The following is a 16,922-nucleotide window of genomic DNA, read 5'->3' as shown; positions in this document are numbered from 1 at the left end:
ACTCACTTCCGAAACGAAGAAAACAAATTTTATTTAAGTAATCAATCAGAAATAATTATTTTTTTTTCATTTTATATATACAGAAAATAAAGTATGATTATTCTATTTCAGGTTACATTGATTGAAATAGCTATATTTTTTCTTTTATTTGTATGTTTATATCTATGAATTAATGTTATTTTTAAATCTAAAATTAAGTTTGTTTCTCGAAAATATATATTTTATATTTTCGAATATTTGAAGCGAATTAATTAAATATAGTTGATAATTAGTAAAGCTTAATTGATACAACTGACACATGCTTTTTAGAGTCTATGGCGGGTTAAGGTATTTTGTTGACATTTTCGCTGTTTCTTTCACTTGCAAACAGTTTTCTTGATAATGGGTCATGAAAACAAGAAAAGAAGCGTGGATGGATATCCCACCTTATTTATAAATTTTCTTCTCACTTGAACATCTGGCAAGCAAACAATACGAGTAAAAATGTTCGGGAACAATTGACTAGAAGTGCTGACTGCTTTAGAGTAGAGGTCTATAATGATCATTTAAACATAAAAGAGTCCTAAGGTTCTTCGTTCTCCAAGGCATTGAAAATGACAAAGAAATGAAACGCTGTAATATATTCGACTTATAGGCCAGAATTTACTGTTTATTATTTATAATAATAATGATAGTAATTAAATATTAGTGATACTGGTTCTAAATATTAGAATATATATATTTTGTTCCGTTAGGTATAAAAAGATAACGCTAACCATGCGTATATTCTTTTTTTCTGTAATGTTAACATATATTTTTGACCATTTTTTTCATGGCAAGAATTAAATTAATCAACAAAACTATTCGAGAAGGAAGAATACGAGAATTTCTTTTTACTCCCTAGACCCATCCAATATATGCATAAATGGATGATAAAAAGTAAATATTTTCTGCAGGAAAAATCATAGATTTCAAGCGCATTTTCAGTACAAGCTAGATTCTTTTTATTTTTTCTTAATTTGAAATGAATAATTTTTTATGACCTTGAACATTTCATACTGTTCATTCCTTGGGGTCTTTTAATATATAAGCAACTCTATCATATGTCAGAGTATATCAGTATATAAATTTATTTAATTATTCAATGAATTAATTGTAATTTTTCATGCTATATTTTATAGAATTTTTTTTATTATATGTCCCTTTTAAGGATTAGATATAAACAAATTTATACCCCAAAGTATACTATTGAACACAAAAATAAAGTGAAAACTGTATACATGTACTTTTTTTTAATCTATGGTTATAAGGCTTTAAACCGAAAAAGAGTTTCTATGTGGATTAATTTCTTTGATTTTCTGTATCTAAAATTATGGTCTACAATGAAGCAATAATTTGACGAAATGACTTTCGTTAGGTGCTGGGTAGAACACACGGGGCACAATCCAATCTTGAAATAAGCCGAGACAACCTTTTATCGAGTTGCGATCCTTATTGAATCTACCAGTATCGTACAATTCATTCCACGTCCAAATTCAGTAAAGGTTTGCTAGCAATATATTAACTCTCTAATCACAAAAAAAAACCCAAAATGTTTATAAAGTGCTTGATATGCAAAAAGAGTGTTTTATTTACAAAAAAAACTGCCAAAAAATGTCACTATGAAGTTTGTTTTCTATTTTGAAACATAAAAGTAGAAGCTATTGGAAACTGTGTGGCGTATTGTAAACTGATTGTTACTGGGACTTTTTGCATGCGTAGATTCCTATGAATAGACGTTATTTTGTAGTTGCACGACTTGTTATATTTAGCAGGCCTGAGCCGAAAGGGGGAGGGTATCCCAGAATATACTGTAAAAATAGTCCCATTTGATAATATATTCCTATTGCTCTCCCTTTTTTAAATAGATTTTCTCCTCCTCCCTAAAATGACATGCTGCCTACGGGCTGTACATGCATAATTACATGCAGGTTTTTATAGCCGGGTGGAGGAGGTTGCAAGAGGCTAAATAATATCTTCTAATTGCATTCAAACGACTTATTTCTTTTAACGAGAATCGTTCATTGAAACAATTTTGAAAAAAAAAAAATGAAATTTATAATCCTTGAGAACATAAAAACTAGCACTACCTATTGTTTTTCTGACCATCCTTAATCACAGCTATTATTATTATAACAGGAGCACATTATCGTTTGGTGGTATGTTTTGCGTCATCTTTATCATGTTTATGTTTTGATTACAGTGTATTATCCTTTTTTTATCTTTTGATAACACGTGTAACGTACATATGTTTATGAAATTTACACCCGTTTCACTTCGTGAAATACCTGCCAGTTTATTACCTAAAATAAAGACAAAATTAAAAAAAAACAATTATTCATTTCCATCTTTCTTTTGATTTTTTTTAAAAATACTTTTATTATTTGAATTTCTATAATTTTTTGAGTCACGTAATTTACACGAACCAATGGTCAGAGTTTTACAAATAAATAAGGAATAAATACTATATCACAGAGTTCAAAATATGAGCCTCTGGCATACAAAAATTAGGGGAGATTTCCAAAATCAATTTCAATGATTTTGAACTAGTAGAATGAACATTATATAACTTCCTTGTGAGCATGTTTTCAATCCATTCCATATTTAATTAAGAGTATTTTTTCTTGTGTTCAGTAAACCAATGCATTATTCTTTTTTTTTTCGTTTACTGTGTGAATAAATTATGTACAGCATTTGAATGTTTGTGTGTATTATGGGTATGGTATATGCTTCATTCTTGGCCTTCTCACGTTCTACAATTAAAATAGTAAAGTGTATAATTCAAGTAAAAAATGACATCCATGTATGGCATGTCAAACGTTGCAATATTCGATAATCTTGTGATGTATATTCAAAATCTTGTGATGTATGTTCGAAATCTTGTGATGTATATTCAAAATCTTGTGATGTATATTCAAAATCTTGTGATGTATGTTCGAAATCTTGTGATGTATATTCAAAATCTTGTGATGTATATTCAAAATCTTGTGATGTATGTTCGAAATCTTGTGATGTATATTCAAAATCTTGTGATGTATGTTCAAAATCTTGTGATGTATATTCAATATCTTGTGATGTATATTCTTAAACTTGTGATGTATATTCTATAATCTTGTGATGTATGTTCGAAATCTTGTGATGTATATTCGAAATCTTGTGATGTATGTTTGATAATCTTGTGATGTATATTCGAAATCTTGTGATGTATGTTCGATATCTTGTGATGTATATTCTATAATCTTGTGATGTATGTTCGAAATCTTGTGATGTATATTCGAAATCTTGTGATGTATATTCTATAATCTTGTGATGTATATTCAATATCTTGTGATGTATGTTCAAAATCTTGTGATGTATATTCAATATCTTGTGATGTATATTCGAAATCTTGTGATGTATATTCTATAATCTTGTGATGTATGTTCGAAATCTTGTGATGTATATTCGAAATCTTGTGATGTATGTTTGATAATCTTGTGATGTATATTCGAAATCTTGTGATGCATGTTCGATAATCTTGTGATGTATATTCGAAATCTTGTGATGTGTGTTCTACAATTCAGTGATGCGTGCAATAAAATTGCATGACGCAACAGAAAAGTAAGGACAATTTTCATTGGTTAGAAATAACGAAAGTAGCTGAAGCGTCGGGAAAACCATGCAGGTGAGAAAAAACACATCAGCCTGGGGCCCGTTTTACAAAAGGTCTTACGACTTAAGACCAAATTTAATTCTTCATATAACTTTTTAATTAACATTATATCAAAAATTATTTTGAACATTTTAAAGAGAAAGTGGTAGGAATTAATAATTTTGCAAAATTTTACAACAATCTGAAGTTTTTGGTCTTAATCGTAAGTTCTTTTGTAAAACGGGCCCCAGTTTGTTTATTGCAGCACTAATTACGAGATGCACGAGTGTTGTTCCTGGTGACATGATGGAGATATTTCGGCCTGCTAGGGAAAAAACTCAGTAAACGTAGATGTATTGACAAAATTTGTAGGTACTTGTAACGATATGTTACGATGCTGCATTGTCAGATACAGTATTTATACATGCATGCTAAAAAGTTAAATCTCGTAGTAATCAATATAGCAGAAGAATAATGAAGAGTACCTACTACAAAAACTGTGCAATTTGTAGCAAGATTAATTTTTGTTTAACAGCTGTTTTTATGACATTTTATTTCGTATTATTACTACCAAATACTGTTACCGTTTGTTAATGTTTAATCCGAGATTCCTCTGACTCTAACCCCCGCTTTTATATTGTGACTTGTGCGCACAAGTCACAATATAAAAGCGGGGGTTAGAGTCAGAGGAATCTCGGATTAGTTAATGTTATGCACATGGTTATCTTGTACGTGCAAGTAAATGTAACATTTAAAAAAAAAAAATAATGAAAAAATAAGTCATTTAGGCTATTTGATAATAACATGCTAAATGAACATGTTTTGCTTTTTAATTCTCCTTCACTCAGTCTTTGTATAATGTATATTTTTAGATGAGCTGATCGCCAACCAGGAGATCAGAATGATCGCATCTGCTCCTGCCACTTTAAGGATGGTAAGAAGGAGGGGGACCCTGCATATTTTGCATGGAATGAAGGAAAGGCCATGGATTTCTCTGATCCTGAATGTACAAAAAGGTGAAATTATTTTTCAAAATATGACCGACATCTTGTTTTTGGATGGTGGGTGGGTGGAGTTTAATTGAGAATATTTTACTAAAAATCTTTAAAAGGGTATACATGTATAAACAGAGTAGCTTACAACTGAATAAAAAAATAATTCAAGTTTAATTATTTTACAAAGGAGGAAAAAACTCAAAAGTGAGGAGTCCCTGTCATCTTCACAGATGGACCAGTTGCAGATTCCACAAGCACCAAAATGTCAATATCAAGAAAAAGTAAAGCTCATTTAAAACACCAATGATGACAAATGACCAACACTGAAACATTTTCAATAATTTTTAATAATATATAAAGTTCTTTTAACTGTACATGATTTACAATATATTTTCAGTTGATATCAGAGCACAACTACTCAGCATCCTGCACATTTAACTGTACTCAAGAAATGCAGCGCCTCTCAACAGAAATACAACTGGAAAAGGAATTGCTTGCCCTAAAAATAGAGTCTAGTAAAAGGAAGCCAATATCAATCCACGATATTAAATACAACGAAGAGAAGGTACATTTAAAGGAATTCCAATTGTGATTTCCTATTTCCTAACAATTTCAGTTACTGTAATAAAAACTTGTTGCCATTGAGGGATGAACATCTTAGATTGACTGTTATGTTAACATATTTTGTTATTATTTGGGAGTTTAGGTCTCTGATCAGCAGGGGCATTTTCTCTATATAAGAAGAAAATGGAGACTCCCTACCCACCCGATGTATTTTGTCGGACAGTTTTCTGTACATTGCAGGTAAAAATTTTATTTATTAACTTTCCAGCCTCTTATTGTAAAGTACATTTTGGGTTCAGTTTTTGCTTTTCTTTAATTTTTAAAAAAAATTATTTAAATTCTCCTTTTCTTAGAATAAAATTCAAAAAGTAGCTTCTGATTGTAATGTATAAGACTACAGACATTGAACTTTGATTTGTTATCAAAAGGATTGATTTAAACTTGTCTAAATTAATTGTAAACAAAAATAAAAGGGGGCACCTGCTATTTCTTTAAGTGTTTTTCACTGGGGGGTGGGGAAACTTTTTTGTACATACTTAAGCAATAGGAGGGATTAGATAAGAATCAATTAGTATATCAGAGTCTTAAAAAATATACTTTGCATAAGCATAAAAAAATTCTATATCAGTCTTTTTAAAACCTTTGAATTTTGCTTAATTAACTATGATTTATCCAATTTTTGAGCTTTTTACCTAATTCTGGGTAGAATCCACCCTTATGAAATTATTGACTCAATTTTGACTTAATATCACTTTATTAACATCAAAGCACAAAAACAATTCATTGTACAAATATTTTATTTATTACAGTCACCAATATATCCAAATATCATCACTGGCCCAGACGTCATTCACTCCTTTGAATTGTGCTGGTAGCAGTATAAGGTGTCATCATTTGAGATGGTCACAGTATCCAATACACTGAAGTCACAGGACTCAAATTTCATACATGTTCACAGGTAGGTGTATAGTCTTTGAAATTACCACAATTGACTAATTCTGGGACAGGTAAGTATGTAAGTATAGGAATGAGAGCACCAAATCCCCGGATGCACACATGGCTTTGTTTGTTATGGAACATTAAACCGAATACTGAATGGGTAGGCGTTACGCCATTGGCTGAAATCAGGTATTTAATTGTTTTCATTTTAAAGTAAAATTAATGACCTTTGAAATAAATGATGGGATGAGGGAATATTACAGAAACTATAGAAATGCCAGGGAAGATTTTAGGAGTGGGGGTTAATTTTTTATGCCGCGTGTTATTTACTGCGAATCTCTATAAGTTGAAAATAACTGCAATTTTGACCTATAAACGCCATGGGACCATATATTTTTTTCAGTATTTTTTGTTAGGGCTTAGAACAAAGTTTGAAATGATGCTAAAGATTTTTCTGAAATTGTCATAGTAAAGTACTGAGAGGGCCTAAGGTTTGTATGGAGTTCTATGGGAAAATAATTAGTGGTCTTTTCCCTATACAAGATGCTGTCTGATGGCGTAGTGCAGAATGTAGCGTAGAATGTTTTCCAAGTCGGCTTAAATGCAAAGGTTTGTTTTAAAATTTATCATAATGACTTGCAAAAATTTAATGCAGTTAAATTTATTGTATTCTTGAAAGATTGACTGTAACACAATTTTTTTACACAATTACAAATAATCAAATTAATTTTTTTCCAACTTTTTTTCAGGGTCTCTGCCAAAATCTTTTGAGGATTTTTCCTCTGCTAGAGCATCCATGGATGCAAATGAAACAACCCAGGACATCCCAACACATATGGATAATCAGGCCATGGCCTACAGTATGTACAAAAGTTGCCATACTTTTAAAGCAGTAACTTGCGTGCCTCCAAATGGTGCACTTACATTTTGCTCCATGCTGTACCCAGGTTCTACTTCTGATGTAGCTATTGTACGTCACAGCCAAGTTTTACGAAAGTTCAAAGCTGGAGACCTTATTTTGGTGGTCAAAGGTTTCACCATTCATGACCAGTTGCCCCAGGGTGTCTGCTTAATTATAAAAGCTCTTTTATCGACACGAGGCCAGTTTACCATACAAGAAGCAGCACTGTTACAAGATTGCTAAAGCACTTATTCATGTGGAAAGAGCCAACGAGAGGATAAAGAATTACGAGATTCTCCGTCACATACCATCTACTTACAGACCAATCTCAACAAAAATATTTCAACTCTGTTCTTGTCTTGTAAACTTGCAAGCTCCACTTTTGAAAGAAATTACTTAAAGATACATGTACTTATTATAAATTTGCATTGGCGTGTGACAGTATACACTAAACAGTGAAGATATTCATACCAAAGTGCAAGGGATAAGCAAATTTTGATTTGTTATCAATGTCAATGGTTATATTTGTTAACTTTGTAGTATGTTGTAATACATGTACTTCAGAAAATGAAAATCCCTTTTGTTTAGCATGGATTTATTACAAGAATGTTTGGCAATTCGATTCTTCATTTGACAATATAATTTGGAAGAGGGTTTACTTATAATTTTAAATCTCTAGTTTAAAGTATATTTACCTTTAAAGCACAACTCAACAAATTCATGTTTTCAACAATTTATCTATTAAGAAAGACAAAAATGTTACATTTTCACTTTGAGAATAACATCTTCAATTCATTAATAAAATGATTCTAAATTTTGATATTCTTTTTTTATGTAGTACATAGATTTTATTAATCATCATTGCTATTTAAAATAGTCTTATAAGCCAGAAGTTTTATGATGGATTCATTGGATTGTGACATATCATATCATACATTTATGAGACTTGGGAACATTCAACACATTTAACATGATTACCCATTTTCCATTGTTAGAAAATTCTAGAGGTACAAAACTAAGTGTCAAGAAGTTCAAACCAGAACTCAGTTTTCCATCAGTGCTGGAATGAAAATGTTAATGTAGAAATCTATCAGCTTTGGAACATTTGCTGTCCATTCAATGTCTTTTACTATTCTAATCACAATGCAGTCTACTCTTGTCCACACAATTAAGTCGCAGAATGTTTTGTTACATATGTGTAGCTGGCCTTGAATTTGATGATAGTACGGGTGACTGGTTTTCAGGCACAGGGTATCTTGTTTAAGATCTAAAAAAAAAATCAAAAAACACTTAAGTTGTGTCATACCAGTACATATCCCCTCCTTTTTCAATATCTTCATACCATATTGAACAGCTGCACTTGTAAATTAATACATGTTTTGAAATCATTTACTCACCAAGATTTTTAATTTCAAAGTACTGGACAATACAGATTTTTAATGTTATTTACCTATGAAAAATCCTTCAAATTTTGTGCCCCATCTGCTACTGTTGAAGACGATGCTGTATATGGACACTTCACCTCTACAATATCAGGAATGGCGTCTTTGGCTTCTGGAGTTTGATAAAATACACTGCATGTTGGTGGTCGAACAACTAAGCCATCAGGCCGGTGAAGCTCCCAACACTCCGGATTCATGCAACCATATCCTTTCCAGAAAAAATTATAATACTACTGAATGCAAACAAACCATAATACAATTGATTTTGTAATGCAAACAAAGTCTAAGTAGAGCTTTTATAATCCTTCTACTTCAAAAAGCAAATTTTCTGGAATATGTTGGTAACTGAATATTTATGCCCCGCCATGAATATGGCCGGGGCATATAGTGTTTGTCATGTCCGTCTTCTGTCCTTCTGTCCTTCCGTCCCACTTTGTGTTTAGCTCTGTTCAAAGCTAAGTTTCAAAGAAACTATCCAAGATATTTTCATCAAACTTCATATGCTGATAGATATTGATGAGAGCTATGCAACTGCATCAACATTTTTTGACCTTGACCTTTCCTTTGACCTTGACCTGACTTTTCTTAAATAGTGTTTAGCTCTGTTTTAAACATACCATTCAAGATGGTGTTATCAAACTTTACATGTTGATACAAACTTGCATAGATGATGCATCTAGAGATGAACACTATCGGACTTGCTTCGGATGCTGGATCTGACCTACATTTTCCAGATGAGTGACCAGGTTGAAGTTTTTGGAGCAGATTTATTCCTAAGGAACTATCAGCCCTACTTAGACCAAACTTGCATGGATGATGCATCTAGGGATGGACACTACCAGACTTGCTTCGGATGCTGGATCTGACCTACATTTTCCAGATGAGTGACCAGGTTGAAGTTTTTGGAGCAGATTTATTCCTAAGGAACTATAAGCCCTACTTAGACCAAACTTGCTTGGATGATGCATCTAAGGATGGACACTACCAGACTTGCTTCAGATGTTGGATCTGATCTACATTTTCCAGATGAGTGACCAGGTTGAAGTTTTTGGAGCAGATTTATTCCTAAGGAACTATCAGCCCTACTTAGACCAAACTTGCATGGATGATGCATCTAGGGATGGACACTACCAGACTTGCTTCGGATGCTGGATCTGACTCACATTTTCATTCCCAAGTAACTATAAGCCCTACCTAAACCAAACTTGCATGGATGATGCAGCTAGGGATGGACACTACCAGACTTGCTTCGGATGCTGGATCTGAACTATATTTTCATTCCCAAGTAACTATAAACCCTACCTGAACCAAACTTGCATGGATGATGCATCTAGGGATGGACACTACCAGACTTGCTTTGGATGCTGGACCTACATTTTTATTCCCAACTAACTATAAGCCCTGCCTGAACCAAACTGATCAAATTTTATACATGTACAAATTTCATGTTGCTTTACTAATATATCCTCGGCGGGGCATTCATGTCCTATGGACATATTTCTAGTTTTTTTTTTTACAATTAGACTTCAGTAATTGATTTCTGTTTTTTTACCAGGATAAGTCCTGTTATTTGTTTTGACACATTGAATGTTAACATGTCAGAGGTTGAATGAATGTTATTTTGTGCTGTATACCTGACTGCTCTACAGCTGCATCAAAGTCCTTTTCATACTTTCTCAAAGCATCATCTTCATGAGTGATACCCCATGCAACAGCCTTGATGGACTCCAGATTGTAAGCCGACATCAGCTGTTTCTTCAGTGACAATGTCAATCTGGAGAAGAAAATATGATTTTTGGTTATTAATCTTATATTTCCTGCATCTTTATGTACAAATATCTAGTCATTACAGTCGAACCTCATTATCTCAAACTCAATGAGACCAAGAAAAATGTTGGAAATATCCGTGGATTCAAGAATAATACATAAAGAGTTATCAAGAATAAAATGTCCCAGTCTTTTATAAATGGTTTGGACTTCAAAATTACTTTGACATATCCATGAAATATGAGATAACAAAGTTTGACTGTAATTTTAAAAGTCTATTTCGCAAAAATTTAATCACACGTCTTACCGCCTTTGCTTAGAACTGAGAACTGCACCAAAGTTGGAAGCTGATATGCTATGTTTCCTTACAATCGACCACATTGGGTTGTTTCCTTGCCAATGCAGCTCTTTTAATGGATTCAGGGATAATGCATGCTGTAACCATACCATAGGGGTATCAGAATGAACATACTCTGGTGATGTTAACAGGTCTTCAATGAGAGGTACAGGTGGACCAGGTTCACATGGCTCTGGTTCAAGAATCCAATTCAATGCTGAAAAATTTCATTACTTGTGTCATTCTCAAAAATATCATCCATAATATCCATATCACATATACCAAGTATTTATATAAGAGTCCATACATTTCATTTTAGTGAACACTGTCATGGGTTTTTGTAATGTATGCATTACATATCAAATTTACAACTCACTTGCATATATTTGTTCAGAATTGTTCCTGTATATAATTTTGCACGTGGCATTCTTAGTGTGAAAATGCCATGTAAAAATTGGTGCAAATGTACAATTAATATTTACTTAATTATTAACAAGGTTTCATAATGACAGAGTATTTAAATAATAGAAGAATGATCTGATAATTCGCAAGAATATGAAACAAAATATTTTTTTTAATGCAATTGAATAATTTATTTTTCCTTTCAAAAATGTATGCTCATGTACAAAAATGCTATCATATTTATAATATTGTCTTTCCAATTATTCAAAGGTTGTTATTAATATTTATTACATAGTATGTTCAAAAATTGGGCATTATACATAGCCAACTATATTATACTCCTCATCTTTGTACATTTGTTCACAATTAAAATTAACCATCGGTCAGTAACAAAATAACAGTTTCATAATACTCGTAATATAAAAATCGAATCAAACTTAAATAACAACAATAGTAACACCAAAATCATAACTTCCTTCTTATATTTTACCAATAAACCTTCCAAGGTGCAAAAAACACTGGTCACTTTCATCAGAGGGTCGGTTTAAGGCACTTCAAATATGAAGCAAATTTTTTAACAACTGACTTATTTATATTTAATGATTGATCATTTTTTAAAAAAAAAAAAAAAAAAACAAGAGGCCCATGGGCCACATCGCTCACCTGAGCACTGTGGCTAGGAAAAAGTAAAAATTGGTTTTTTATTGAAAAGTTTAAATCCAAAAGTAGTCCCTTGACCAATCATGGCTTTGCTTTTCTTGAGAAGGTTATTTTTAAAGAATTTTCCTATATATTTCTATATAAAATTTGATCATCCTTTGTGGCCCCGTCCTACCCCCGAGGACATGATTTGAACAAACTTGAATCTACACTACCTAAGGATGCTTCCATATAAATATGATCAATCAGGGTTTTGCTGTTCTTGAGAAGAAGATTTTTAAAGATTTTTCCTTTATATTTCTATGTAAAACTTTGATCTTCCATTGTGGCCCCGCCCTACCCCGGGGGTTATGATTTGAACAAACTTGAATCGACACTACCTGAGGATGCTTCCATATAAATAGGATCAATTATGGCTTTGTCATTCTTGAGAAGAAGATTTTTAAAGAATTTTCCTATATATATTTTTATGTTAAACTTTGGTCAGCCATTGTGGCTCCGCCCTCCCCCCGGTGGTCATGATTTGAACAAATTTAAATCTACACTACCTGAGGATGTTTCTCCATAAGTTTCATTTTTCCTGGCACAGTGGTTCTTGAGAACAAGATTTTTAAAACATACCATCAAATTTACATTCATTCCCAATTATCTCCCCTTGAATGAGGGTGTGGCCCTTTATTTGAACAAACTTGAATCCCCTTCACTCAAGGATGCTTTGTGGCAAGTTTGGTTGAAATTGGTCCATGGGTTCTAGAGAAGAAGTCGAAAATATAAAAAGTTTACAGACAGACAGATGGACAGACAGACAGACAAACAGCTAGATAGACAAAATGTGATCAGAAAAGAGCTAGAAATGAAACATTCCTCACCACAAAAGCCAGAAGAATATAGGGACCACCACCAGTAACATGTTTCTGGGAAGAACCAAACCAAGCAGAGATAAATATCAATAGTCCTGAATCTTCGATGCAGGACCAAGTACGAGAATTGCTACAAACACTACTCCGGAGACTTACCTATTATCCTATGATGTAACATACTTTGTCCACTGCAGCTGGTTCCCTCATAAGCTGGTAGCGAAGACAGTTCAGGATGTCCTGTCAACTTTGTTCCTCAACTTCCTGTCTTGGACAGAAAAGCAATAAGTGGAAATCTTTAGTGTTGCCTAGTGACTTTGAATTAAAAAGAAAGTTGCAAGATTGTGAAGGGGGGGGGGGGGGGTTCTGATGCTGTGCATTTTAATTAAATGTACGAAATCTGTATTTCACAGTTTAATGCATTCATGTATTTTGTGAATTGTCTTAGGATTCGTGTAATAATTGTTGCTATGTATTATTAAGCACTAAATCTATTCAACTGCATGTGTAAATGGGGAAAATGTGAATATGTAAATGATGTATAATTGCAATGTGTAAAATGTGACATTTTCTTATATGAGGGAGTCAGTGTTCATGTAATTTTTTTTTTCATTAATTATTTTATTTATCTTGATAAAATTATTTCAATTAACAATATTGTTTTTCTTACCAGTCTGATGAACTCAACAAAGGTTACAGAGGTGAATGGTAGAAATATGGGTATTACAGGTGTCAAAACTCTTCGTTGAAGACCAGACTGCATGCCGCACTGTAAAATCACCATTTTTGATCTTTAAAAGGGGAGGCTACTCCTGAAATCAAAGAAATTGTCATAAAAATGAGTAACCTGATTTTCTTTAGGTCTCACACAAGGAAATAATTTCACTATATGTTACTATATAGCTTTAATTAAATAAATTAATTAACTAGACTCTCAGCAGATAATTCATGAATGAGAAAAAAGATTAATGCTTAGACAAAATTTGAGATCAGAAAAAATATACCCCTTATGCGGCTTTTAAGAAAGAAAATTGAGACTAAACATACCTATACCCCGAAATACACATGGGCAAACAGCCAACACACCATCGAGGAAGTTACATCGATCATGCGTACCTAAAAAAAAAGAGTTCCCTTTGATTCAGTGGCACAATTCTGCTGATATGATATTCCTAGTGCATGAGTCCAAAATTAAAACTGTAGACCTACGTAAAGTTCCTGAAAATGAAAAAAGAAAAGAAATATTATTGTCTCTATATACATCATACATAGAACTACATTTGTTCATTTTAATTAGCTATCTCCTTGCATAAGACCTTTAAGGGTAATTTTATGCTATTTACCATGTGCACTGATTGCCATAAAACTAAAGAAAAAATACCAGCCTTACAAAGTCACTTAACCATGACCTTTGACATACCTTACTAAGAATACCCTGGACAATTTGGTTTAACTTAAGACTTCGGAATTTTTAAATGCAGGTTTTGATAAATTAACCATTTAATATACTTATGAGCTCATAAAACTGTTCTTTAAAACTGTATGATAAAGAGACGTGTAAAAACTTTGAAACATGTTTGGAAAGTATTATCACACATGTGATATGGGATAAATTATCACCACAGAAAGATCAAAGAAAATCACTGCAGATATGCGACAATAATTCTTATCATTGTTTATTGTATGTCAAGTCTAGAATATGATATATCATTACAAATATTATGATTTTTAGCTGGGCACATTGCTCGTAGAGCAATGCTCAGCTATTGCGACGGTGAGCAACAGAAAATGCTGCTTCTTCACCGCCAAATTGAGTTTACGAGTAAAAGTATGGTACGTGCACCAGCTGCTGTTCAGAAAACAAAATCCATTCAACACCTTAAGAAATAGTAAATTGAATATTTTTATCATAATATTAAATTGTTTAATATTTTTTCCTGGCTCCTTTGACTAATATTTTACAAAGTAATTCAACGGGTGCAAAAGGTTTTCACTAGGTATCCCTGTCTGCATCATATTCTATAAACAATATAATTAAAATTAGATGTTAGATCCGCTCGCATACTCGCCACACTAACATCTAACAAGTCATCCCATTGAGGGTCACGTAAGAGGTTAAATTCGGAACGCCTCAAGATTTATTCGCTTCAACAATATATGATGATTTTGCCAGCTGCGATTTGATTAATTGATAGAATTTGACCTCTGACGTGACCCTCAACAGGATGTTGTTAGATGTTAGTGTAGCGAGTATGCAAGCGGATCTAACATCTAATTTGAATTAGATTGATTCTATAAATAAAGGTTGTACTATCAGGCTAACACAAATGCAGGGAACATCATTAATGACTTGATGCAAATCTCCCCGCTGAGAACACATCAGTGCAGAGACGTTTGACCTTAATCTTGCTGCATTGGTGTTTATTTACTTCTGTTTGTATATATAAAACCGGATTACCCCGAAACGATACGTGATAAATATTTTTCGCTGTTAATTTCTAGCTATATTTTATTTTATTTTTAAAACTATTTAATATTATACATGCCATTGAGATATTTTTGTGTGTATTACATATTCTCTAAACGTCTGAACGTGATTTTAAACTGTCACCACAGTCCTTGTTCATTATCCTGTAAATGTCAATACTTTAAACAGGTTTACGTACATGTATTATTTTTTCATAAGAATACATTTACTATAAAAATAATTGGACAAATTTGTGAATGACAATATTCAATGATGCATAGCAATTAATCTTTTCCTGACATTCACCTTCTCCTAAAAATTTGTCGTGTTATTTATTTATTTATTGCAAAGTCGTCCCTGGACTAGTGCTACGGTCAATGCAGCTGCAATGGGCCATGCAATTTCGAACCCTGCGTGGTGAGAGTTTGTCCCGAGACACAGTTAGATTATTCTAACTAGCACCAATATAGAATAAATCATACCGATCAATCAACATCACTACAATATGAGGACGTAAAAATAGGATAGAACATCCTTTAGTCCAGCAATAAGCCACTCAATTGTTTTTGATGTACCTTCAAACAAATCAAATTAATGTTCTTGATTCTCACTTTTCACGTTATGACTGACTTAGTGCTTCTTGATACCAAAACAATTTTTCTATTACCTATAATTTTGACTTTAGGTTGAATTCGCCAATTTCATGCTTGCGAAGTTGTGTCAATGTGTGCATTACGACCGCTCCAGCTACTTTCGTTATTTCTAACCAATGAAAATTGTCCTTACTTTTCTGTTGCGTCATGCAATTTTATTGCACGCATCACTGAATTGTAGAACACACATCACAAGATTTCGAATATACATCACAAGATTATCGAACATACATCACAAGATTTCGAATATACATCACAAGATTATCGAACATACATCACAAGATTTCGAATATACATCACAAGATTATCGAACATACATCACAAGATTTCGAATATACATCACAAGATTTCGAACATACATCACAAGATTATAGAATATACATCACAAGATTTCGAATATACATCACAAGATATTGAATATACATCACAAGATTTTGAACATACATCACAAGATATTGAATATACATCACAAGATTATAGAATATACATCACAAGATTTCGAATATACATCACAAGATTATAGAATATACATCACAAGTTTTAGAATATACATCACAAGATATTGAATATACATCACAAGATTTTGAACATACATCACAAGATTTTGAATATACATCACAAGATTTCGAACATACATCACAAGATTTTGAATATACATCACAAGATTTTGAAAATACATCACAAGATTTCGAACATACATCACAAGATTTTGAATATACATCACAAGATTTTGAATATACATCACAAGATTTCGAACATACATCACAAGATTTTGAATATACATCACAAGATTATCAAATATTGCAACGTTTGACATGCCATATCCATGAGATAACGATTTAAAATATTTTACATACACATGTGTATATCACAACAGGCACTGCAAGGCAGAACATTGTGCATATCTATACATCAAGACAACATCCAAAATTTATCTTGATACAAATAATGCCACTTCCTTTTCGAACAAGGACAAAGTAATACTCAAACACAAGTACCTACGCACACAGTGGCGCGTTTCTATGTCCCCTTCAACTCCGTCTATAGGTTATTTTTCTCTGAATATTCGGACTTCCAGACACTTTATTCAATCTGCATTTTGTCTGTAAGTGCAGCGTACTTAACAGAGGTACTTGACAATATAAACATTCTTAGTATGTCATTGAAATTAAAATTTCTCAGAAAAATCAGTAAGCCTTGAATTTCCGAAGTGTGATAAGAATTTGCCTCAACATCAAATACACTAAGGAAGGATGAAATCTTGAAGATATGACGTATATCTACTTAAA

At 32.6% G+C, this 16,922-nt stretch overlaps 2 protein-coding genes across 8 annotated transcripts; one reads left to right on the top strand and one right to left on the bottom strand.

The window, feature by feature from the left end:
* Window positions 1-3,523: 3,523 nt before the first annotated feature.
* LOC134279087 (uncharacterized) lies at window positions 3,524-7,866 on the top strand. 2 transcript variants are annotated; one of them, XM_062761440.1, is made up of 7 exons: window positions 3,524-3,682; window positions 4,522-4,665; window positions 4,832-4,925; window positions 5,042-5,209; window positions 5,351-5,448; window positions 6,018-6,166; window positions 6,897-7,866. In XM_062761440.1, exons 2-6 carry the CDS (start codon window positions 4,634-4,636, stop codon window positions 6,130-6,132), a joined length of 507 nt encoding a protein of 168 aa, XP_062617424.1. In that variant the 5' UTR covers window positions 3,524-3,682; window positions 4,522-4,633; the 3' UTR covers window positions 6,133-6,166; window positions 6,897-7,866. The 2 variants fall into 2 exon arrangements, with proteins under 2 accessions (XP_062617424.1, XP_062617426.1); XM_062761442.1 differs by lacking the exon at window positions 3,524-3,682 and adding an exon at window positions 3,908-4,021.
* LOC134279085 (uncharacterized) lies at window positions 7,766-15,743 on the bottom strand. 6 transcript variants are annotated; one of them, XM_062761436.1, is made up of 8 exons: window positions 15,648-15,743; window positions 13,561-13,731; window positions 13,184-13,325; window positions 12,673-12,828; window positions 10,565-10,811; window positions 10,125-10,264; window positions 8,499-8,698; window positions 7,766-8,315 (listed from the first exon to the last, which is right to left on the bottom strand). In XM_062761436.1, exons 4-7 carry the CDS (start codon window positions 12,692-12,694, stop codon window positions 8,499-8,501), a joined length of 609 nt encoding a protein of 202 aa, XP_062617420.1. In that variant the 5' UTR covers window positions 12,695-12,828; window positions 13,184-13,325; window positions 13,561-13,731; window positions 15,648-15,743; the 3' UTR covers window positions 7,766-8,315. The 6 variants fall into 6 exon arrangements, with proteins under 6 accessions (XP_062617420.1, XP_062617423.1, XP_062617418.1 ...); XM_062761439.1 differs by having other exon boundaries at window positions 12,673-12,781; XM_062761434.1 differs by having other exon boundaries at window positions 12,673-12,777.
* Window positions 15,744-16,922: the final 1,179 nt, after the last annotated feature.

Source organism: Saccostrea cucullata, unplaced genomic scaffold (assembly GCF_032062105.1).
Source record: "Saccostrea cucullata isolate Sc308-1 unplaced genomic scaffold, CSIRO_AGI_Scuc_v1 ctg506, whole genome shotgun sequence".
NCBI lineage: Eukaryota > Metazoa > Mollusca > Bivalvia > Ostreida > Ostreidae > Saccostrea > Saccostrea cuccullata.
Note: the sequence above shows the minus strand (reverse complement) of the source record. Positions and strands in the feature narration are given on the sequence as shown.